The sequence below is a fragment of the Myxocyprinus asiaticus genome, chromosome 36, assembly GCF_019703515.2.
Source record: "Myxocyprinus asiaticus isolate MX2 ecotype Aquarium Trade chromosome 36, UBuf_Myxa_2, whole genome shotgun sequence".
In the NCBI taxonomy this organism is placed as follows: domain Eukaryota; kingdom Metazoa; phylum Chordata; class Actinopteri; order Cypriniformes; family Catostomidae; genus Myxocyprinus; species Myxocyprinus asiaticus.
In genome coordinates this window covers 20,831,404-20,852,945 of record NC_059379.1, presented here as the reverse complement: position 1 = coordinate 20,852,945, position 21,542 = coordinate 20,831,404, and the positions used below count along the sequence as shown (strand labels likewise).

The following is a 21,542-nucleotide window of genomic DNA, read 5'->3' as shown; positions in this document are numbered from 1 at the left end:
CTCCACCTGCCTGGCACTTTCCTGACTGTATAAGTGTTTTCATACTTGAAAATAATTCTTCTTTAACAGATGTGTTGGAGGTATATCTTCTGGTCTCTGATCTGAAATTTTAATGATCTTTAATTGCTACTAATCAATTAAATCTGTTTTGCAAACATACAATGCATTTTCCACTTTTATATTATAAAGTGACAGCACCATGCTAAACAATACAATAGTAATAAGTATGCTTATAAAGACATTGATAATAAAGAAAAACAATATTTATTATTATATTAATTATTTCTACTATATTAATGATAAGATTTTTAATTATTTGTTATGTGACTTTTATTTTGAAATCTCCACATTACACAATCATGTCTGTTTTTCGCTGCTCATGTGCGTGAACGTTTGAATTTGCACTGAATCAGCAACACAGTCGGACTTCAGACAGCGCGTGAAACAAGGCTGAATTACTCATGACACTGGTCTGCTTATAACAGCTAAAATGGAAATATTATATAGAGGCCTGAATGCGTTTCGAGATCTGTGTTGTGCAACTCCAGTGAGCTTGCAAACAGTAACTTGATTACAAGGGTCATGTCCATGTAAAAGCACCTTTTCTTCTTCCATGACCGTCGTGACGTCGTTTCTTTTTCTCGAGCAGCTTTTAATCACTAACAATGTCACTTTTGGAGTCTGAAGAAAGTACCCCGATTCTCAGAGGCGATAATGCAAGGTAGGTTATCATAATTGTTTTTCTAACGACGCAGTCTAATAAATGTTGTCTGAAGTATGTGAAAGAATTTGTCTCGAGCATTCTAACTAACAGTGTTGTCTGTGTGTCATGTCACGAGGGTATTTCCGTCACTACATGATAAGTTGAAAATAGACTTAAGTCAGTGAAAGTTAGGGACACTTGGGAGAGTGCACAAAAAGATAATCTGCATACTGTAGCAGTCTTCATGTTGTGAGTGTCCTTCATGAGCTGTTGCCTCTGTAGCGTCTCATAATAGACATGCAAACTTGCACAATGCATGCTGTCATTATATTTCAATAGGCTGAAGTCTAAACATACAAGTATGATGCAACCAAGCAGATCTAGGAATTTAAGAGCTGCAAATGAATTTTAACATAAAGATTTATAAATCCATGTATATTAAGAAAACTTTTGATATTTCCTTTTTGAGGGATAAGGATGCAGACAGCAGCCGGTGGAGGTCCATCAGGGTCATGTACTTTACCATGTTCCTTAGCAGCGTTGGTAAGAAAGAACCATGTTCTCATACTCATATTTCTGCTTTGGTTGTCCCACTAATCAGATGTGAAAATTGCTGTGGGTGATCTGAAGAAGATATGGGCATGATATACTTTTAGTAAGACACTATACTCAATCCAAACGTTTTTTAAACAGCGTCTTGCTGATTGTTTTATAATTATTATTCATGTCATTTTATGACCTTATAGTAAGCATACTTCCTTATACATTCGTATACATTTTATTCGAAACTACCCATTCTGTTGTTAGGTTAAATGAATAGATGAAGCTGGCACCCATTCATTTTAGAGCTGAAAATTTGCTGTAACTTGCAAGTTGTTTCTGAAATGTCCAGACTTTGTATGCTTCACTGTACCGTGCAAATCAACGAATGCCCTCTAACCTCATAAAACAATAAAGAAATCACTTAAGATGTCAATACGACTATTGCAATTCATTATATTCTTGCAGTTAGTAGATTAATGTTATAGTTGCATCGTTTGTATTGTTCAAAGTCAAAGTAAATGCATGGATTTTGTATTGTGTTTTAGGTTTTACGATTGTCATCACTTCCATATGGCCCTATCTGAAGAACGTAAGTATGCTTTTTGTTTTTGCTATCTGAATGGGATGATTTTGAAAGTTCAAAATGACTTTAGAGTTCTGCGCAAAGATTATTTCTCGACAGATGCTTGACTTAAAACTGGAAGTGAAAAAGGGAAGTATTTGTATTTTTAAGGTGCATTTCATTTTTTAAGAAAGTGTGCCTGGTGCAGACCTGTTAGTCCCTGTATACTACACTAACTGGACTGTTACTGCAAGTTCATCAACCATGCTTTGTTTGTCTTTTTAGATAGATGACACTGCAGACACCAGTTTCCTGGGATGGGTGGTTGCAGCATATAGTTTGGGTCAGATGGTGGCTTCACCCCTCTTTGGATTATGGTCCAATCACAGGCCTCGGCAGGAGCCTCTAGTCTGCTCTATATTCATCAATGTCTTGGCTAACATTTACTACGCCTATGTCTACCTCCCTCCCTCGCACAACAAAATTCACATGCTTTTGGCTCGCACTTTTGTGGGCTTTGGAGCAGGTATGTTATTTATACATATTTTAAGTAAACGACCTCAATAGGCAATCTAAAGCCAGGGCCACACTAAGACGTTTTCAGTTGAAAACACATTGACTTTGGAAGCAGATGATAATCGTTTACTCAATTAGCATCTTCAACCACAAGGTAAAGTGGTACGGTGTTCATTTGCTGTGTTAAGGTCTATCATTTCTGGCTTATAGGTAATGTAGCAGTCGTGAGATCCTATGTGGCAGGTGCCACTTCCTTGAGGGAGAGAACCAGTGCAATGGCTAACATGAGCGCTTGCCAAGCTCTCGGCTTTATACTTGGCCCAGGTTTGTGTCAAGACAATTAAAGCAAGTTACGCACAGAATACATTTCAAGTGAAGTAGAACCAACTTTGGCAGTGTATATAGTATGACATAGGGCAGTTGATCTACAGCAGTTATTAAGATATGTCACTTGCAAAGATGTAGCATGTAGAACCCATGTCAGACTCAAATTTGTAGTGGCCTTTTTTTTTTTTTATAAATGAATGAATTAACATGTGTATATATGTATATGTATCATATCTTTATATCTGTTTTTTAGCCCTACAAGCTGCTTTGTCATTCATCGGAGAGACTGGCATCAGTGTGAATGCTATCAAGCTTCAGATTAATATGTACACTGCTCCAGCACTGCTGGCTGTCTGCTTTGGGGTCATTAACATTCTGCTTGTTGTCCTAGTCCTGAGGTAATGATTTAACTCAACGGGTTTCAAACTGGGAGGTGCCAGAGCATGTCAGGGGAGGTGTGGAGATTGATGATAATTTCACCAAGTAAAATAAAAAGATACATAAATACAATAAACATTTATTGTGAGGATAATTTAAAATTATTGGCAAATGGACCATAGTCCTGCTTTATAGACCTTAGCTCTATGGTGTTATAATATTGTTAATGTCAAGAGCACAACATGCGAGAGCGCATCCATGTACCGGTTGTGCCAGTGCAAATCTCTCCGCTAGGACGCAGGCAACTCTCGCTCAAAACTGGACGTGCGCTCTCAAATAAACTACGCTGCTCTACATTCGCAAATCTATTATAAAAAATCTATTATAAAGCCACACAGCTCTGCCTCTGTTCATTCATATTCTGCTTCTGCAGATGTGCTATATCAAGGGAGAAATGATACCAGAGTTTGAGTAATCAATTCATCATTTGGCTGGTAACTTTTTTAATTTTTTTAAAAAGCAGCATAATATGGTTAAATTCGTATTGTAAGAATGGTATTCTGATACTCGCTGACAATGTAAGTTATGTGAGCAAATAAAGCCATCAATTAAATATCTGTTGCGACTGACATCTTCTGTCACCTCAGTGGAAAACAGCTGCACAAGTTAATCTAGGCCGCAAAAAATCAAGGTCTTGTAAATTTTCTCAGAGGCGGGGGGAGGGGGGGGGGCTTACTGTCCAAAACTTTGAAAACCCCTGATTTAACTCAATATTTTTACACAGTTAAGCAATCCAACAATACTAAATACATGTACATTGAGTGTAGATACATAAAAAAACCGAGCGTTTCAGCTCAGGTCTGTGTGTCTTAGTGTTGCTTTATTTTAAAAGTGACAGCTTTGATCTAAGGTTGAAAACATAATTGCCTGTATACTTGAGTTAAAAGCAGCATGCATAAAACTTAAAATATATTTTAAAATGTTTAGGGAACACTATGTGGATGACCATGGGAGGGAAATCCGTGCAATTAACTACACCCCAGAAGGTATCCTTTATTTATTTTGTGGTGTACACATTTAATATTATAAATACACATAGTATCTTATCCTTAATAGTGTACTGTTTCTCTGCCATAGGTTCTGTATTCAGTCTGTTTTGTGTTATTCATTAGCATTTTACTGTGCTTTATGCACTAGTAAAATTATCCATTGCTTTTTTTTTTTCTGCCCTCAGAGCAAGTTCCTGTGGTTCCTGTGGTAGAAGGTGATATTGATCAGATCGCAGTGCTCACATCTAACATCCTTTTCTTCGTTATTCTCTTTATTTTTGCAGTCTTTGAAACGTAAGTGATGATCACCAAATCTTGTGACTCATAGAGACATCTTATTTAAAGACGTATTTCAAATCAGCTCATATTCTTGTGTGGTTTCATTTTTTACTGCAGTATATCTACCCCTCTATCAATGGACATGTTTGCATGGACAAGAAAATATGCCGTTTTGTATAATGGCATCATATTGGCTGCCATTGGCTTTGAGTCCGTCCTTGTCTTCCTGGTGGTCAAGGTAGTTTCAGCACGGTAAATTCAAATTTACGATTTCTATTTTAAGTAGATTTATGCTGATCTCATGGTGATAATTGGGATTTGTTACTTTTTTCACATAATAATTTAATAAATAGCATATAGAATAGTATATTGAAATTAGGGCAGTTTATTTAACGTTAATTTAGTACGATTTATTATGTAAATAATGCATAAAAAAATTATGCAATTAATCATGCTTCCTGAACCTTACATAAATTCCGTAAAATAAAAACGTATTTTCCTACCATCTGATTCTGATCTATTCAAGCTTGAATTCCATTTCCATTTTCTTTCTGATGCAACTCATAAAAATTTTGTGTTTTTATGAGCCGCATCAGCAGGGGGTAGTCAGCGCACCTTAAACCTCACTAGCAGCCACAGAATGTGAGCCGCTCATACAGGGTATATTCTTGACAGCTGGACGAAACACAAAAGAATGCAGGGATCTTGAGACAATTTTCAAAGATTCCACTACTTTTAACTTGACACAACATCCTAATAAATTATTATTATTATATTCTATCTAATAAATGCTTGTCTGCCACAATATTGCAATCTATTTCAATCTGAATTATACATAAGAGTTATTTGAGTTATGTATTTAAAATGGAGTGTGTATATTGAATTATCTTTATTTGGGGGCCTTTCTCAGTAAATATTTTAAAGGCAATTAATTTTAATTAATCTGCATGTCATGTAATTAATTTGATTTAAAAAATGTAAACGATTGACAGCCCTAATTGAAACAGAATAACATCTACCGTATTCAATTTATCTCTGTTAATGTTTGATAAACTTCAGACAGTCAGACCTGCTTTTTCCCTTTTGTTTTTCACTGTTAAAAACATAGGATTTAAGGATGTTTCCAATCACTAAGCCACTACTTTTTTAAATTTAGGTTAAATGCTACTTTGCATAATTGGAAGAAAACCACGTTCCAGTAGTCTAAACCGTTTGCATAATCAGAGAGTCGAGCCGTAGAGGTTTTGCATACTGTATCTCACATGCAATTTTTTGTACGCTTGACTTCCTCATGTTACTGTTGCAGGCTGACTAATCAGATTTTAGAGAAAGTCAACGCCTGTGTGTGTGTGTGTGTGTGTGTTTTTCAGGGTAGGTGATCGACCACTGCTTCTTGGTGGTTTGACTGTCATATTTGCTGGTTTCTTTATGTTGTTACCATGGGGAAGTCAATATCCTAAAATACAATGGGCAGGTGAGGCATCCTAGTTATTACCAACTTGACAGCATGTTTACAATGCATCTTTCTGTAGTATTATCTTTAAATTCATCTCATTTGATTTTTTTTATACATAGTTAAAACACTATTTTATTCTGTTCAAAAGCCATGTATATTATTACCGTGCCTCTACTGTTTCCATGAATAGATCTTCGAAATAACACTATACCAGCAGTAAGATTGGCACCCACCCCAGCCTCTAATTCCTCATTGGAGCCCACTGGATGTCCTTCTGAACAGACCTGGTGCCTGTTTACCCCTGTGATTTATCTTGCACAGTACATCACCTCTGACATCCTAATAGGAGTGGGTTATCCGACATGCAACGTCATGTCCTACACTTTATACTCAAAGATACTGGGTCCCAAACCTCAGGTACAAAATATACAGTATTTAGTCTTTAAAGCATTTTAAACTGTATTGTATTTGGTGCCATTTACACTTTCCCCCAATTGTATGTATACTCAGGGAGTTTACATGGGCTGGCTGACAGCATCTGGAAGTGGTGCACGGACACTTGGGCCTGTGTTTGTCTCTTATGTCTACACCATTCTAGGACCCCGATGGGCCTTCAGTATCATCTGTGTCATAGTACTTGCTGCAATCATTCTCCTCAGTGCTATGTATAAAAGACTAATTGCCTTCTCTGTACGCCATGGAAGGTTGGAGGAATGGCAAAATGACTGAGAGGTGCTTCTACTTACTACTAAATGACCATTCAGAGAAGTGGGCCTTTTGCCAGGAGGTTGAGTGACTTAAAACTTGAATGTAAGGGCAAGATGAAGAGCCACTAATACGCTTATGAATACTCCTTTCATTTACAGCATAATTGTGATTCTAAAGGGGTTTACAGAGTTTTCCCATGTAAATATCTTAACTTTATATACTCATATGTTACAATTTCCAGTGTTACCTTCACTGTGAATTCAATTACTAGTGGAGTAGCATGGTCTACTCTAGATCTTCTGTTGCCACTTAAGATGGTTTCCGGATTTTTATTTCCCTCACATACAGGAGACATAAAGAGCAGCACAATCAGAATGGGCTTATGCAAATGGTAGTATTATACAGGTTTTGCAGCACCATTTGTTAAGAAACATATCATGATTGTAAGACCCATGCAGTTGTTTAATTGAATGCTTTATGGAGTATGAAATGTTTTGGTTTTAATAATTTTTAATAATTAGATTTTTTTATGGCATTGTAAAATGTTAACAGATATGACAGCTGATTTCTTTAAATGACTGTGCACTGATGGGAGAGGCCTGAAACTAATGTTAGCTGGAGAAGTTTTTAATAACACTAGGCATTGTATATTGCTCTACATTTTGGAAGCAAAAAAGTACAAGTAATCCCAGTAATGAAGAATGACATCTTCACTGACTAGAAGCAACTTCAAGACTATTTATAATTCAAGCCAACTGAAGAAGTAAGAAATAGTCTGTTTTTGTTGTTGTTAAATAAGCACAATATGAATATTTCTAGAAACTGGCAATTTCTGACAAAAATGTTTTGGTTTTTAAAAGCAGAAAAATCTCAATCCTTTAAAGTATGACATGATTTTAAGGTATTACTTTCTTTGAAAAAAAAAAAAAAGTTTAAATGTCCATTTATTACATTTAATAGAAATCTATCTTTTTCATGGAAGACAAAATGTGACATTTTAAATTTTGTATAGACCATAGTAATTCTATTCAGAGGTTTTATACATAGATTGCCACTGTTTAAGACAAGTAAGCTGGAATAAAGCTTCTTTGGACCGTTACACAGACACTGTTGATTTGGTTGTTCACACAAGATGTCAACTGTACTGAGGCAAGCCTAGTGTAGGATCAGCTTGCAATTTGGTAGTTTGTCTAACCAGAGCAGAGACAAGATACATAAAATAAAAAAAAAGTTGGTTTAACACTAAGCTCTCATTTCACACTGTGATTTTGGTGCAATTTTTGGTGAGCTGCAAAACAATTAATCCCATGGTGCACTGCATGTAAGATCATGTAACTGTTCTTTTCCTCTTGCTTTTAGCAGTGGATTTGCTGGCAATGTGTTTGGACAAGCCTTGAGCTCCACAGCCACCCCTCACTTGCATTCTGCTGGTAGAACATGAATCAAGTAAATGGGAAGCCCAACAGTGATTGGCACTTTTTAAATACTAAAGAACCATTGAGTCAAGGGTACTGCAAGTTTTATATTCAGTGTCTTGGTATTCATGTTGAAGCATGTCACTGTAGTATCTAAAGTACAGCGTGTTTTTTTATGTGGTGAACATTGGAGGAGATTATGCAATATTTCATTTTGGTTTCATTTGTTAATAAGCTTAAAGGTGCTGTAAGCGATTTTAGCGTTATGAAGTGTTCAAGTGACTGAGCTGTTGAATTAGCCACGCCCCCTCACTCCAAAACCCCACCCCCCAAAGATCATTTTGAGACCAATATTGAGCAAAAGAGCTGCACTGTTTGTTTCTGTGGCTGTCAAATTCAACAGTTGCATAATAGCGCCCTCAACTGACAAACATTATGAAACATAGCCTCAATGATCCACTTCAAATACAACACTATGAGAATGAGCAAAATGATTGACAGGTGAAAAGCGTCAATGTCAAAGTCTACAGCTGTCACAGAGACTGGTGAGATATCTCAGGACACTTATTTCATTAATATCTTTAAGGGAGTGGGAAAAATATTTGCACACTTTTCCTTGTAAAAAAAAAAAAATCAAAATATTCGCTTAAAGCACCATTAACCCAAGGCAAGACCTTGTAAAATGAACTAGATGGAAAAAAAGGTGATAAAAATGGTGATCAGTCACAGGACATAAAATATAACTTTTCCCTTATACATTCATTATATGTATATATGTATGTATTTTTATTTTTTTTTAAACTAAAATTTGTATGTTGATTACAAGACAGAAGTCCACGTTATGCATCAACTACCCAGATGATCTGTGTATATTTGTGAGGGGCTCATACTCATTGTAGGGCACATTTTATGAGTGAGAGAGAGTTTGTTTAAACCACTTATTATATTTTTGGGATAATCTGTATGTGTTTATATTTACCGTTTATTGTGTTTCTTAGGGCAGGCTCTGAGTTTGTGGTTTTGGCTGCCACAGTTGTAACAGCCTATTTGGCTCTGCCCACAAGGGTGATCAGGAAGGGCACAGTGAGCACATGAGGAACAATGATGCCACGCTGGAGGCAGAGAGAGCAGAAAGGAGGTGTTGAGATGGAAATAAACATACTGCACAAGGAGACATCTATTAATTCAATATAATTCAAATGAACATATTCTTACAAGGCTTCACACACCGTGCACATTCATCACAATGTCTCCACTCTCGCCCATCCTGTAAGATAGATAATCAGAAAGATAGAAAGTCAGACACAGTTTGTGTTCATTCTATACATTTAATATGCTCCTGCTTAGATAACAGCCCTTACCTTTGATGGGCATGTGTCACATTTCGGGCAATGCTTGTTTCCTGCTGAAACATACCTTTCACAAACACAGCAAAATCTGAGAAGAGGGATTGAATGATGTTAGATCCAAACTTAAACCCACCACCATCTGAACTCTACCCACTCCAATCAGTTAACATTAAAAGCAAATTACATACAAGAATCAAATAATAGATGAATGACTTTTGCTGATTATTAACATGTTTAAAAAAAAAAAACTGTGTTCAATGTGGACCTGTAACCCTCGTCCTCAGGTAGAATGATTTCTTTGGGACTCAGATTGGTGAACAGTCGTACTGGTGACTGTTTCCGGCCGGTCTTGCCATGTTTATATAGAGGGTGATTATCATAATCAACCTGAGAATTAAAAAACAACACTATCACACCTGGTAAATATTTGATTATCCTTATCAATTTGTATGATATGACATTCTTACAATATAGTACCTGGTAATCCAACATGGAGAAGGAGGGAAAACACTCAAGGATACGAGACTCAAAGAAGTACGGAAATATCCAGATAATCGGCATCTCAGCTGCATCACTCTCTAAAGATGATAAACATCAGTGTAAGAATGATCACTGATTATGTTTCTGACAGAAAAAACATTTTCATATGACACAGTTCTGCTGTAATGGTAAAGCAAATATTTATTGGTAGCACTTTATAAAAAGATTACATTTGTTAACATTAGTAAATGCATTGGGTATCATGAACTAACAATGAACATTTTTTTTTATTTTTTTTTATACAGTATTTATTGATCTTTGTTTAAGGGATAGTTCACCCAAAAAATTAAAATAATCTCATCATTTACTCACCCTTATGCCATCCCAGATGTGTATGACTTTCTTCTGCTGAACACAAACTAAGATTTTTAGAAGAGCATTTAATCTCTGTAAATCCGTACAATGCAAGTGAATGGGTACCAAAATTGTGAAACTCCAAAAAGCACATAACAGTAATCCATACGACTCCAGTGATTTAATCCATGTCTTCAGAAGCGATATAGGTGTGGGTGAAAAATAGATTAATATTTAAGTCCTTTTTTTTTACTATCGATCTAAACTTTAATTTTTCTTCTTGTGCTTTTGGTGATTTGCATTCTTCATGCATATCGCCACCTACTGGGCAGGGAGGAGAATTTATAGGAAAAAGATTACTTGAATATTAATAGTTTACACCCACACCTATCATATTGCTTCTGAAGACATGGATTAAATAACTGGAGTTGTATGGATTACTTTTATGCTCTTTGTGCTTTTAGGAGCTTCACAATTTGTTACCCATTCACTTGCATTGTGAGGACCTGCAGAGCTGAAATATTCTTCTAAAATGTTTATTTTTAATTTCTGCAGAAGAAAGAAAGTCATACACATCTGGGATTGCATTTTTGGGTGAACTAACCCTTTAATGTTGGTTAGTTAAAAATGCAATTGTTCACTGTTAGTTCATAGTGTTGGTATATATTGAAACTTACATTAACCAAGACTATTAATGCTGTAAAAGTATTGTTCATTGTTAGTTCATATTAACTATTAACAAATGTAATCTTATTTTAAATTTGTACCCATTTATTTTTGTTGTACCACATATGTCTCCTAATGAGGGAGCTACTGAGTTCTTTTACCTACTTTTATAAAATGTATCTTTAGTAATAGGTTAGCTTCCAGGTATACACTCTATTAACCCAATTTAAATCAAAGTATGACTTAAAACTCATTATGCATAATGCATTTTGATTATGAAACATGTACATTGTACAAGTCCCTGCAAAATATGTTAAACCAGAATAAGTTATAATTCAGAACATGTAATAGGCAAGTATGCAATTTTACTGGCCATTATTCTGAAGCTTTTTCCAGGTCATTGATATCTTGAAGAAACTGCTGGCTAGTGGCTTCACTAGGCCTCCAAAAGGAGGGTCTGCTACCATGACTACCTTTGCTGCTCCTTCCTCACACAGAAAGTCTTGAAAAAACACCACCGCTTCCTGCGCAACAGTAGCACATTGTGATTACTTAGAAAGTGCTTAGAGTGACCACATTTGTCATCTACATAAGCAGAGTTTTTACCTCTTCATCAAAAAAGTGATGGTTGAACATGTTATAGTGGCAGAACTCATCTTGCCCATAAAACTGGCCGTATCTAAAAAGACAGGGGAAAAAAGAAAATGAGGATCCAAAATGCATGTAATGTAATGTTTGTTTGTTTCTTTCTTAATGCCATGCCAGCTTCAATGGATATTTTCATGGCAAAAACCAGGATAAAATAATAAAAGTAAAATTAAATAACTCAAACTAAATATGCATGTACTGCATAACTAAATAAATGCAAGTGTCAACATGCATTACAGAACAGCTTAGAAAAATAATGTCTGCATTTTTTCACAACCCTGCAGGTCAACAAGTCTAGAACTGAATTTATGGCGCAGGCTTTGGCATGTTTAAAGGGTTGCACACCTTTTTAAAACACATTCCAAAGAAGAACACAGAAGTGCAAACAGAAGGACAACCAAACACACACTGACTAAATCTAGTCTCGCAGGTAAGATTAATTTTATTGCTGGTTAAGTTATTTACTGTCCAGTGACATGCAACACTAAGAGCAAAAACTGACTTGCATCCTCATAAAAATGCACTAAAAGAACTGTAACTGGAAAAAGTATTAATATATAAATGTATTGATGTTAATACAAATGTAATGCTTGAAGGCTAAGTTGACTACTATTCAAAGTTTCGGGGTTTTTTTTCTTTAGTTTACACTGATTTAAGTGCACTTTTTGCCCAACAATGTGCTCTAGTAAAGCCTTGCCATGGCATTTTGCACATTTTCCATCTGAAATAAGAAGGAACAAGCTTGTCTGTCCTCTGAGAAAATAAGCAAATTTAGAACTTTAGGAGGTTACGATACTGTGGCTGTATGCATGACACAATATAAAGAACTGAAAACACAGTTATGTTCAAGGCATTCCTTAAACAAACATAACTGCTAACACCAAAGTTTCTGTTCATAGATCTGGAAGAGATGGCAGAGGAAGATTTCATGCCTCTATCTGAGGAAGCCAGTTCCTTCTGCCTGGCTTTAGAGGCTCGTTCAGGGACACAAGTAACACAGCCCTTCCCACGCTCTCCAAAATTGATCAGAAAAACAGCTGGCTCTCCAAAACCCTCAGAGGTACAGTAGATGCTTTATTCCCTACAAATCACTGACCAGAGAAAAAGAAATGAGTCTAATAATCAGATTAAGAAGTGACTGAAGTGAATCATGTCAGAAATATAGGAGCATTTTTGAAGGTTGAATAACAACAGGCTGCAACAATTCTGAACTTTTAAAGGGATAGTTTACCCCAAAATGAAAATTATCATCATTTACTCACCCTCATGCTATCCCAGATGGGAATGTCTCTCTTTCTTCTGCAGAACACAAACAAATATTTTTTTAGAAGAATATCTCAACTCTTTTGGTCCATTCAATGCAAGTATATGGTGACCAGAAATTTAAATCTCCAAAAAGCACAAAGGCATCATAAAAGTAATCCATAAGACTCCAGTGGTTTAATCCATGTCTTCTAAAGTGATCCAATCAGTTTTAGGTGAGAACAGACCTGAGAACAGAGAACAAATAACTAATTTTTCACTGTATATCTTGCCATTGCAGTCACGATCATGATTTCAGTCTCGATTACACTTCCTAGTGCTTGATGCATGCGCAGAGTGCTAGATGGCACTAGGAAGTGGAATCGAGCTTGAAATCATGATTGACAACAAGACTGCTGATGTCATGATCTATAGTGAAGGAGTTATTTTTTGGTCGGTTCTCATCCAAAACCAATTGGATCGCTTCAGAAGACATGGATTAAACCACTGGAGTCTTTTGCATTACTTTTATGCTGCCTTTATGTCCTTTTTAGGGCTTCAAAGTTCTGGCCACCATTTACTTGCATGTTATGGACCTACAGAGCAGAGATATTCTTTTAAAAATCTTTGTGTTCTGAAGAAGAAAGTTATATACAACTGGGATGGCATGAGGGTGAGTAAATGATGAGAGAATTTTCATTTTTGAGTGAACTATTCCTTTAAGAAATACAGCAATAAATAGATTAAAAGTGCAGAAAATAATTAAAAAACATAATTAATTTGTAAACACTTTAGGGGCATCTGCCAGTCTGGTTGGAAGAGTTGAAGAAAGAGAAACAAAGAGCAGAGGCTCATCTGGAATCCATTAAAAAGCGCAAAGCAAACCTGAATGTAAGTGAAATTCTACTTAGAAAAGCAAAACTAGCCTCCCTTTAAAAAAACAGAATGTGATAACACTACAACTATTTTGTCAATTACCATAAACGTCTCTGCTAAAGACGAGTTCAGAGGCAATGAAGCAGCAGGTACAGGAGTGTTTTGAGGGGCTACATATGGCTCTGCAGGAGGATGAGAAGGCTGTTTTGGACACGATAGAGCAAGACCGCAGGGAGACCAGCAGTAAACTAAACCGAATTCTTCAAGACTGGAATCAACACCTCAGTCTCCTGCAGAAATACATCAGCACAATGCAATCAGCGCAACAGAGCCAAGCAGAGATCCTAAAGCAGGTACGCCACAATGATCAAGGACAAATACGCATTACAGAAACTAATCAATTCTACCGGTGTCATTGTAATAATCTTGTCGATATAATGTTCTCTACTTTCAGCTTCCTGAAGATTTTACGTAAGATCTTTTTTTATTTTTCATTTTATGAATACTAGTGTTCTCTGTTAAACTTATGACAAATATACATATACATTGCATAAACATGTCAAAACTATATGCCTTTGCATGTTATTTTCAATAGTAAGCACTGAAGGTGCTAAAGATCACAATGTACATATTTTAATATTTAATATGCATGCAACTGTATGACTGGGTAATTCTAATCACTCTCTGACTAGGATGGCAAGCTGTCGTAAGAAGCTGGACCCAGCAGAAGAGGGGATAAAAATGAATGAGGAGAGGATCCAGAAGCTCATGAAGACTCTTAGGAACATCTCAAAAGATCTGAAAGCCCAGCTACAGCGAAAGAGCCTACTGCTGGGTACAAAGCACTCTCAGTTCATAAAACTTGTCATTTTGTTTAATGCTAATATAAATCCTATTCAATATATATATATATATATATATATATATAGTTGAAATCACAAGTTTACATACACTTAGGTTGAAGTCATTAAAACAAATTTTTTTTAACCACTTCACTGATTTCATATTAGCAAACTATAGTTTTGGCAAGTCGTTTAGGACATCTACTTTGTGCATGACAAGTAATTTTTCCAACAATTGTTAACAGACAGATTGTTTCACTTTTAATTGACTATATCACAATTCCAGTGGGTCAGAAGTTTACATACACTAAGTTAACTGTGCCTTTAAGCAGTTTGTAAAATTCCAAAAATCTGTACAAACAATAGTACACAAGTATAAACACCATGGGACCACGCAGCCATCATACTGCTCAGGAAGGAGAAGCATTCTTTCTCCTAGAGATGAACGTAGTTTAGTGCGAAAAGTGCAAATCAATCCCAGAACAACAGCAAAGGACCTTGTGAAAATACTGTAGGAAACAGGTACACAAGTATCTATATCCACAGTAAAACGAGTCCTTTATCAACATAAACTGTAAGGCTGCTCAGCAAGGAAGAAGCCACTGCTCAAAAACCGCCATAAAAAGCCAGATTACAGTTTGCAAGTGCACATGGGGACAAAGATCTTACTTTTTGGAGAAATGTCCTCTGGTCTGATGAAACAAGAATTGAACTGTTTGGCCATAATGACCATCGTTATGTTTGGAGGAAAAGCCGAAGAACACCATTCCAAACGTGAAGCATGCGGGTGGCAGCATCATGTTGTGGGGGTGCTTTGCTGCAGGAGGAACTGGTGCACTTCACAAAATAAATGGCATCATGAGGAAGGAAAATTGTGTGGATATATTGAAGCAACATCTCAAGACATCAGCCAGGAAGTTAAAGCTCGGTCGCAAATGCCTCTTCCAAATGGACAATAACCCCTTGTCCATTTGGAAGAGGCATTTGCGAGACTGGTTCGAACTGACAAAATCTATGGTAACTCAGATAACCACCCTGTACACTTGTGGTGAGAAGTATAGGCGCTAGGGTTGGTGCTGTTTTGGCGGCACGAGGGGTACCTACACAATACTAAACAGGTGGTTTTAATGTTGTGGCTGATATATATATACATAGATATATGTGTGTGTGTGTGTGTGTGTGTGTGTGTGTGTGTGTGTGTGTGTGTGTGTGAGATAGGGCTTGACAGATAGAAGCTAGACCATTCTGTGATTAAATCAGTTGTTTACGAATGTCTTGTTTCTGCATTTTCCCTTGATAGTCTCTTCTAATGTGGTGATTGACAAACTGACCTGTCACAAACAGATCAAGGTGACCTCAGAAGGTCGAACCATGTACCTCTCTGCACAGGACCGCTCCGTTCCCAATGACCCTCTAAGGTTTGATCAGTTGTACTGTGCCTTAGGCTCTGTTGCCATAAAGTCTGGGCAGCACTACTGGGAGGTGGATGTGCACTGCTGCCCAGCATGGGCTGTGGGTGTGGCTTATGGTAGCCTACAGAGAAGAGGACGGGACAAAGAAGCCAAACTTGGACGGAACAGGTGCTCTTGGAGCCTTGAGTTTAAGGATGGGCACCTCATGGCCTGGCATAACGATCGACATGTGGCACTACCTGTCACAGCAGCTCGGGCGGCACCAGACAGGCTGGGAGTATTTGTAAACTATCAGAAGGGTCGTGTGATATTTTATGATGCCGAGACTATGAGAATGCTTCAAGAGTTCTCAGCCGCGCAAACAGCTGTGTTTGACAGAGCTCATCATCAGTTTACTGAGCCTCTCTACCCAGCCTTCCGCTTCTATTTGCTCAAAGACCGAAACACAGATCATTATCATATGGAGATATGTGACCTCGGCCTTTAAATACATATTCTTTGAGCATCAATGATAAGTGCAACCATTTAATGTGGGTTGTAACAATAAAAAGTGAGGCCATCCTAAAGGGACTGTCTACCACTTTAAACCTTATGCTAAATGCGGTAAAAAGAGTGTAAAGTGAGCATAATAAAGAATCTCAAAAAGAGTGGAATGTCCCTTTAATGGGATTCAATTCTATGTTTGTGTGGCTCTTTAATCTTGTATTTCCTTAGTTATCCTTGGTTTAAATTTACCTGTAATCAATATCCAGCAATAAACTCTTCATGGTATGACTCTTTCCCTCCATGTTCCGCAACTTAATTAACTCATGTAATCTGTGAATTAATAAAAGAGAATAATTGCAAAGTTAAAATGGGGAGAAACACTATCAATTACACATTCCATTTGATATTTTACATTTTGACTGGAAAACATCTGACAAACTTTTGAACATTTGAGTTCTATTCTTAAATACAGTGTTTTGAAATGTATGGTCTCATGAACATTAAGTGAAGGTGGCAACATTTTGCAAAACTAAATTACATGTTCATTACATGTTTCGCTGCAGTTTCCCAGTGAAATGGTGTTGTAATCAGACAAAGTTTTTAATGTGAATATTAGATGGAAGTTTTAATGAGTAAATCCTACCTCCTTAACCTAAAACTTTAACCTAAACCTAACCAATAGTGTCTTAAAAGCAAATGAGACATCCTTATCCTAAACCAATGCTTGAATCTAACCGATAGTATCCTAAAACCAAATGCGAAATGAAAAGCACATTTTCTGAAGCAACAATCTCTGAGGTGAGCTACCTCGGAAGCTAATCACATTGGAATAAGTGTGTAAATGTAGTGTAATACTAGCATTAAAAGGATAGTTCACCCCAAAATGAAAATTCTCTTTTCATTTACTCACCCTCATGCCATTCTAGATGTGTCTGACATTTTTTCTTCAGCAAAACACAAATGTAGATTTTTAGAAAAGCATTTCAGCTCTGTAGGTCCATACAATGCAAGTGAATGGTGATCAGACTTTTGTAGCTCCAAAAATCACAAAGAAAACATAAAAGTAATCCATATGACTCCAGTGGTTAAATCTATATTTTCTGAAGCAATATAAAAGCTGTGGGTGAGAAACAGAACAATATTTAAGTCCTATTTTACTCTAAATCTCCACTTTAATCTTCAAATCTCCAGTGAAATTTTATTTAAAGTAAAACAAGGACTTAACTTTTGTTCTGTTTCTTACCCACACTCATATCACTTCTGATGATATGCTTTTAACCATTGGAGTCTTATGGATTACTTCCTTTATGTGATTTTTGGAGCTACAAAGGTCTGATCACCATTCACTTACATTGTAAAGACCTACATAGCTGAGATATTCTTCTAAAAACCTTCATTTGTGTTCTGCTGAAGAAAGAAAGTCACACATTTGGGATGGAATGAGGGTGAGTAAATGAGAGAATATTCATTTTTGGGTGAACTATCCCTTTAAAATGTATCGTTTTTCAAAGGATGCATCACAGTAAAAGTGTTTGAGTAACAGCAGTGTGTGCTTCAGTGCTTACTATTGAAACAGCAGTGTGTGAGTAAAAGTGTGAGAAATAAGTGTTTATAAAGTCATAATCAGCCATTGGAGTCATGATTTGTGTGAAAATAATAAAACACAGATGTTGTATTGCCTCTAGTGTTAATTTCACCAGGTGACTGCAGCAAAACATAGAATACTGCATGTAAAAGTCAGTTTGCAAATATGTTATTATAGTAACGTTCATTATATGAGACTGTTGCGCCACAGTATGATTCCCAAGACTAGTTTTCCCATCCATATCAGCTCAGACCTACCTTGGTGTCCCCACACAGAGAATTTTGTGGTAACCTAACCCAGAGAGCATGTCCAGGAGGAAATGGCAGCTGCGGTCAGCAAACAGATATTGTGCATTACACTTCTTGTTCTCCAGGGGACACAGTAGTTGACTGGGCCTTCTCAGCCTCTGTACTGTGATGTCATCTGAAAGTGTTTTGTGTTTTGTGTGATTGGCCCATTCCCCTGGCAGGATCAACAGCTGACAATCCACACAGAATCTCCTCTGCTCCAGCGGCAGTGAAACAAACTCTCTGAATCTGTCAAAGAAACAAACACACATGGCACATATAACATTTTTTGTCAGGTCATAGTCACTCTGACTTTTCACATTTGAATGCCAGTTCAATATATATGGATTTAAGTAGGTCTATATGAGCAACAATATTCATTGTAGAGTGTAGTGTGGCTTAGATGTGTACAATTGCTACAAGGGTTATTTACCTTGAGCAGTATTCCTTATGAGTGAAAAGGGGCATCTTGGAGTGGTTCTGTTCCTCTCTGGCAAGCATTCTTGCCTCTGATATCTAAAGCATGGATCAAATATATCGGGTCTTACAGGATCATCCTAAATGTAGGTTGCTCATTGTTTCACATCTAGGCTTTGGTTTTATATCTTTAAAAACGTTAGCACTTTGAATTTTCTCTTGAAACAAGCAGATGTTGGTTGCTTACATGCTTGTAGAGTATCAATATTATACCAGAATATGTAATCAAATATTCAACCTCAAGATCCATGTACTCCATAAAGCACTTTGACAGGCAAAAGCAAACATGTTACGTGCAGTATTTCCTTCAAAGGTCTGATTTATAGAACTTCCAGGAATCTCTAAAAGACAATCTAGTGAAATTACTAGTTAAATTCGAATACCTTCTCGTGTTCCCATTGGAAAAAATGGCAGTCTTTCCTGTCTCGACAAGCCGAACACGCGTAAAACCTCCTTCCTTTCCCCGCTCCATTGCTAGTTTTTTCAAATAACAGAGTTGGTCCTGCGGAAAGTACGTTTAAATACACGATACTGATATGTTAATACATGATATGTTTGAATAATTTTGGAATTAGAGTAGACTAACGGGAGGACAACAATAAAATAACATTGACACATACCATGTGGACACCGTGGTGCCGTTTTGTCGCTTTCAATAATCACTTCTATTCCGCTGCTGTCCGCGATTTCATCCACTATTTTACCCATGCTTGCCAGCTTCAATTTTATATTTGTAAATCAAAACATCACACACATGCCTGAAAGGAGGCTGCCATATTAGACAACCACACTTGTCGCACACATATGACGTCAGGTATTTTTACTGGTAAAGCTGTGAAACTATCATCTACATACTAGTTACCCCAGTGATAGTCACAGAATTGCAGTTCTACAATGCCAATCTGTACCGTGTATTTATTTTATTATTTACAGATTATATGTGTGTGTGTGTGTGTGTGTGTGCGTGTCCAGGTATTCCCTACGTTGTGGGTACCAAATGTCCCCACAAGGATAGTATAGGATAGTATAACCTGAAAGTTTTGACATTGTGGGGACAATCAGTCGGTCCCCATGAGGAAAACAGCTTATAAATCATCCTAAATGTTGTTTTTTGAAAATGTAAAAATGCAGGAAGTTTTCTGTGAGGGTTAGGTTTAAGGGTAGGGTTAGGGTTAAGGGGTAGAATATAAAGTTTGTACAGTATAAAAATCATTATTTCAATGGAGAGTCCTCATAAAACATGAAAACCCAACATGTGTGTGTGGGCGGGCGGGTTTGGGTGGTTACGACTCATAAATTACGAGGACATGTTTTTAAGTTAAAAACTGGTAATTACAAGGGTATTATGCTATAAATGTGGTTTATTTCTAGTGTCCCCATAATTCAAATAGCTTAAAAAAAACATACTAAACTATGTTTTTTTGAAGATGTAAAAATGTAGAAAGTTTTTTGTGAGGGTTAGGTTTAGGGGTAGGGTTAGGGGATAGAATCTATAGTTCGTACAGTATAAAAATGTCTATGGGGAGTACTTATAAGGATAGCCGCACCAACATGTGTGTGTGTGTGCGTACATGCGTGTGTGCGTGTGTCTGGGTGGAGCCAGCCATTTTTCACAGGGGTGGCCAGGCAGGGTCCAGCGATCAGTCTGCGGTGGCACATCATTGGAGAGGGGGTGGGGTTGTATGTATCGTTGGGGTTGTTGGTGTAGAAAGACTAACTAAATTGTGCCCAAGACAAAAAAATGACCAAAACGGAAATTGCGAGTGGGGTGGCCAATGGGGTGGCCAGGCTTCGGTCCATGGTGGCCACGGCCACCCCTAGTTCCGCCCCGTGGCAGGGAGAGCCGCCACGGAGACCTGCCACCACAGGCAGCTCTCAATCAACCTGTCTCTGCCACAGGCAGCTCTCACTCGACTCGACATCGTTCTTTGCGTCTCCCACTCGATGTGTCACAGTTTTTTGCATCTCCCTCTCGATGCATCACAGTTAGTTGCGTCTCCCTCTCGATGCATCACCAGTCTTTGCATCTCCCTCTCGATGCATCACCAGTCTTTGTATCTCCCTCTCGATGCATCACCAGTCTTTGTATCTCCCTCTCGATGCATCACCAGTCTTTGTATCTCCCTCTCGATGCATCACCAGTCTTGCATCTCCCTCTCGATGCATCACCAGTCTTTGCATCTCCCTCTCGATGCATCACCAGTCTTTGCATCTCCCTCTCGATGCATCACCAGTCTTTGCATCTCCCTCTCGATGCATCACCAGTCTTTGCATCTCCCTCTCGATGCATCACCAGTCTTTGCATCTCCCTCTCGATGCATCACCAGTCTTTGCATCTCCCTCTCGATGCGTCACAGTTAGTTGCGTCTCCCTCTTGATATGTCACCGGTCTTTGCATTTCCCTCTCGATTCGTCACAGTTATTTGCATCTCCCTCTCGATGTGTCACAGTTAGTTGCGTCTCCCTCTCGATATGTCACCGGTCTTTGCGTCTCCCTCTGGATGTGTCACAGTTCTTTGCATCTCCCTCTCGATGCGTCACATTTAGTTGTGTCTCCCTCTCAATGCGTCACAGTTGCATCTCCCTCTCGATGCGTCACCATTCTTTGCATCTCCCTCTCGATCCGTCACAGTTATTTGTGTCTCCCTCTCAATCCAGACACACAGTGTTTCGCTGGAATGGGTGGGGCATAAGTGTAAAAAATTAGGCTTTACTCTCTGCCCTGTTAGTATTTTACTCTTCAGCAGCCTTAGTTTGAATCTTTAGGTTTAAGTACAAGTTGTTTTATTGTTATTCAGTCCCACCAGGATTTCACGGCACTTTTTCCTGATTTTGTGTCCCAAAATGACAATTTGCTGTGGCTTTTCTCAAATTTTGTAATGCAATTTGCGGCATTTAAATG

The 21,542-nt window shown here is 37.6% G+C and overlaps 3 protein-coding genes across 7 annotated transcripts; 2 read left to right on the top strand and 1 right to left on the bottom strand.

Moving 5' to 3' along the window:
• Positions 1 to 364: 364 nt before the first annotated feature.
• Positions 365 to 7,620, top strand: LOC127426973 (major facilitator superfamily domain-containing protein 8-like). The gene is made up of 12 exons (XM_051674210.1): positions 365 to 721; positions 1,173 to 1,246; positions 1,792 to 1,835; positions 2,094 to 2,334; positions 2,535 to 2,648; positions 2,905 to 3,049; positions 4,017 to 4,075; positions 4,264 to 4,372; positions 4,475 to 4,609; positions 5,728 to 5,831; positions 6,004 to 6,230; positions 6,324 to 7,620. The coding sequence occupies exons 1-12, from the start codon at positions 666 to 668 to the stop codon at positions 6,540 to 6,542; spliced, it is 1,527 nt and encodes a 508-aa protein (XP_051530170.1). The 5' UTR covers positions 365 to 665; the 3' UTR covers positions 6,543 to 7,620.
• Positions 7,133 to 19,460, bottom strand: LOC127426974 (rRNA N6-adenosine-methyltransferase ZCCHC4-like). 4 transcript variants are annotated; one of them, XR_007894884.1, is made up of 13 exons: positions 19,261 to 19,460; positions 19,024 to 19,142; positions 18,597 to 18,679; positions 18,134 to 18,412; positions 16,541 to 16,621; positions 11,392 to 11,464; positions 11,159 to 11,309; positions 9,763 to 9,863; positions 9,551 to 9,672; positions 9,298 to 9,373; positions 9,166 to 9,203; positions 8,916 to 9,048; positions 7,133 to 7,948 (listed from the first exon to the last, which is right to left on the bottom strand). XR_007894884.1 is itself a non-coding variant. In XM_051674211.1 (13 exons), the coding sequence occupies exons 1-13, from the start codon at positions 19,346 to 19,348 to the stop codon at positions 7,849 to 7,851; spliced, it is 1,458 nt and encodes a 485-aa protein (XP_051530171.1). In that variant the 5' UTR covers positions 19,349 to 19,459; the 3' UTR covers positions 7,133 to 7,848. The 4 variants fall into 4 exon arrangements, 2 of the variants coding, with proteins under 2 accessions (XP_051530171.1, XP_051530172.1); XR_007894883.1 differs by having other exon boundaries at positions 7,133 to 7,945; XM_051674211.1 differs by having other exon boundaries at positions 9,152 to 9,203; positions 19,261 to 19,459.
• On the top strand, positions 11,716 to 16,482 carry si:dkey-219e21.4 (tripartite motif-containing protein 14). 2 transcript variants are annotated; one of them, XM_051674214.1, is made up of 7 exons: positions 11,716 to 11,863; positions 12,333 to 12,493; positions 13,471 to 13,566; positions 13,740 to 13,904; positions 14,006 to 14,022; positions 14,244 to 14,386; positions 15,694 to 16,482. In XM_051674214.1, exons 2-7 carry the CDS (start codon positions 12,344 to 12,346, stop codon positions 16,290 to 16,292), a joined length of 1,170 nt encoding a protein of 389 aa, XP_051530174.1. In that variant the 5' UTR covers positions 11,716 to 11,863; positions 12,333 to 12,343; the 3' UTR covers positions 16,293 to 16,482. The 2 variants fall into 2 exon arrangements, with proteins under 2 accessions (XP_051530174.1, XP_051530173.1); XM_051674213.1 differs by having other exon boundaries at positions 11,717 to 11,863; positions 13,674 to 13,904.
• Positions 19,461 to 21,542: the final 2,082 nt, after the last annotated feature.

What these genes read in the sequence shown, in the direction of transcription:
- LOC127426974 (XM_051674211.1), bottom strand. Translation starts at nt 19,348, where the DNA reads ATGGGTAAAATAGTGGATGAAATCGCGGACAGCAGCGGAATAGAAGTG. An exon ending in TTGCTGGATATTGATTACAG is followed by an intron (nt 11,465 to 16,540) that starts GTAAATTTAAAC and finishes CTGTCTTTTTAG; the next exon opens with ATACGGCCAGTTTTATGGGC. An exon ending in TCTCCATGTTGGATTACCAG is followed by an intron (nt 9,673 to 9,762) that starts GTACTATATTGT and finishes TTTAATTCTCAG; the next exon opens with GTTGATTATGATAATCACCC.
- si:dkey-219e21.4 (XM_051674213.1), top strand. Translation starts at nt 12,344, where the DNA reads ATGGCAGAGGAAGATTTCATGCCTCTATCTGAGGAAGCCAGTTCCTTC. An exon ending in GCTCTCCAAAACCCTCAGAG is followed by an intron (nt 12,494 to 13,470) that starts GTACAGTAGATG and finishes TAAACACTTTAG; the next exon opens with GGGCATCTGCCAGTCTGGTT. An exon ending in AGCGCAAAGCAAACCTGAAT is followed by an intron (nt 13,567 to 13,673) that starts GTAAGTGAAATT and finishes TCTCTGCTAAAG; the next exon opens with ACGAGTTCAGAGGCAATGAA.
- LOC127426973 (XM_051674210.1), top strand. Translation starts at nt 666, where the DNA reads ATGTCACTTTTGGAGTCTGAAGAAAGTACCCCGATTCTCAGAGGCGAT. An exon ending in CTCAGAGGCGATAATGCAAG is followed by an intron (nt 722 to 1,172) that starts GTAGGTTATCAT and finishes TTCCTTTTTGAG; the next exon opens with GGATAAGGATGCAGACAGCA. An exon ending in TACTGGGTCCCAAACCTCAG is followed by an intron (nt 6,231 to 6,323) that starts GTACAAAATATA and finishes ATGTATACTCAG; the next exon opens with GGAGTTTACATGGGCTGGCT.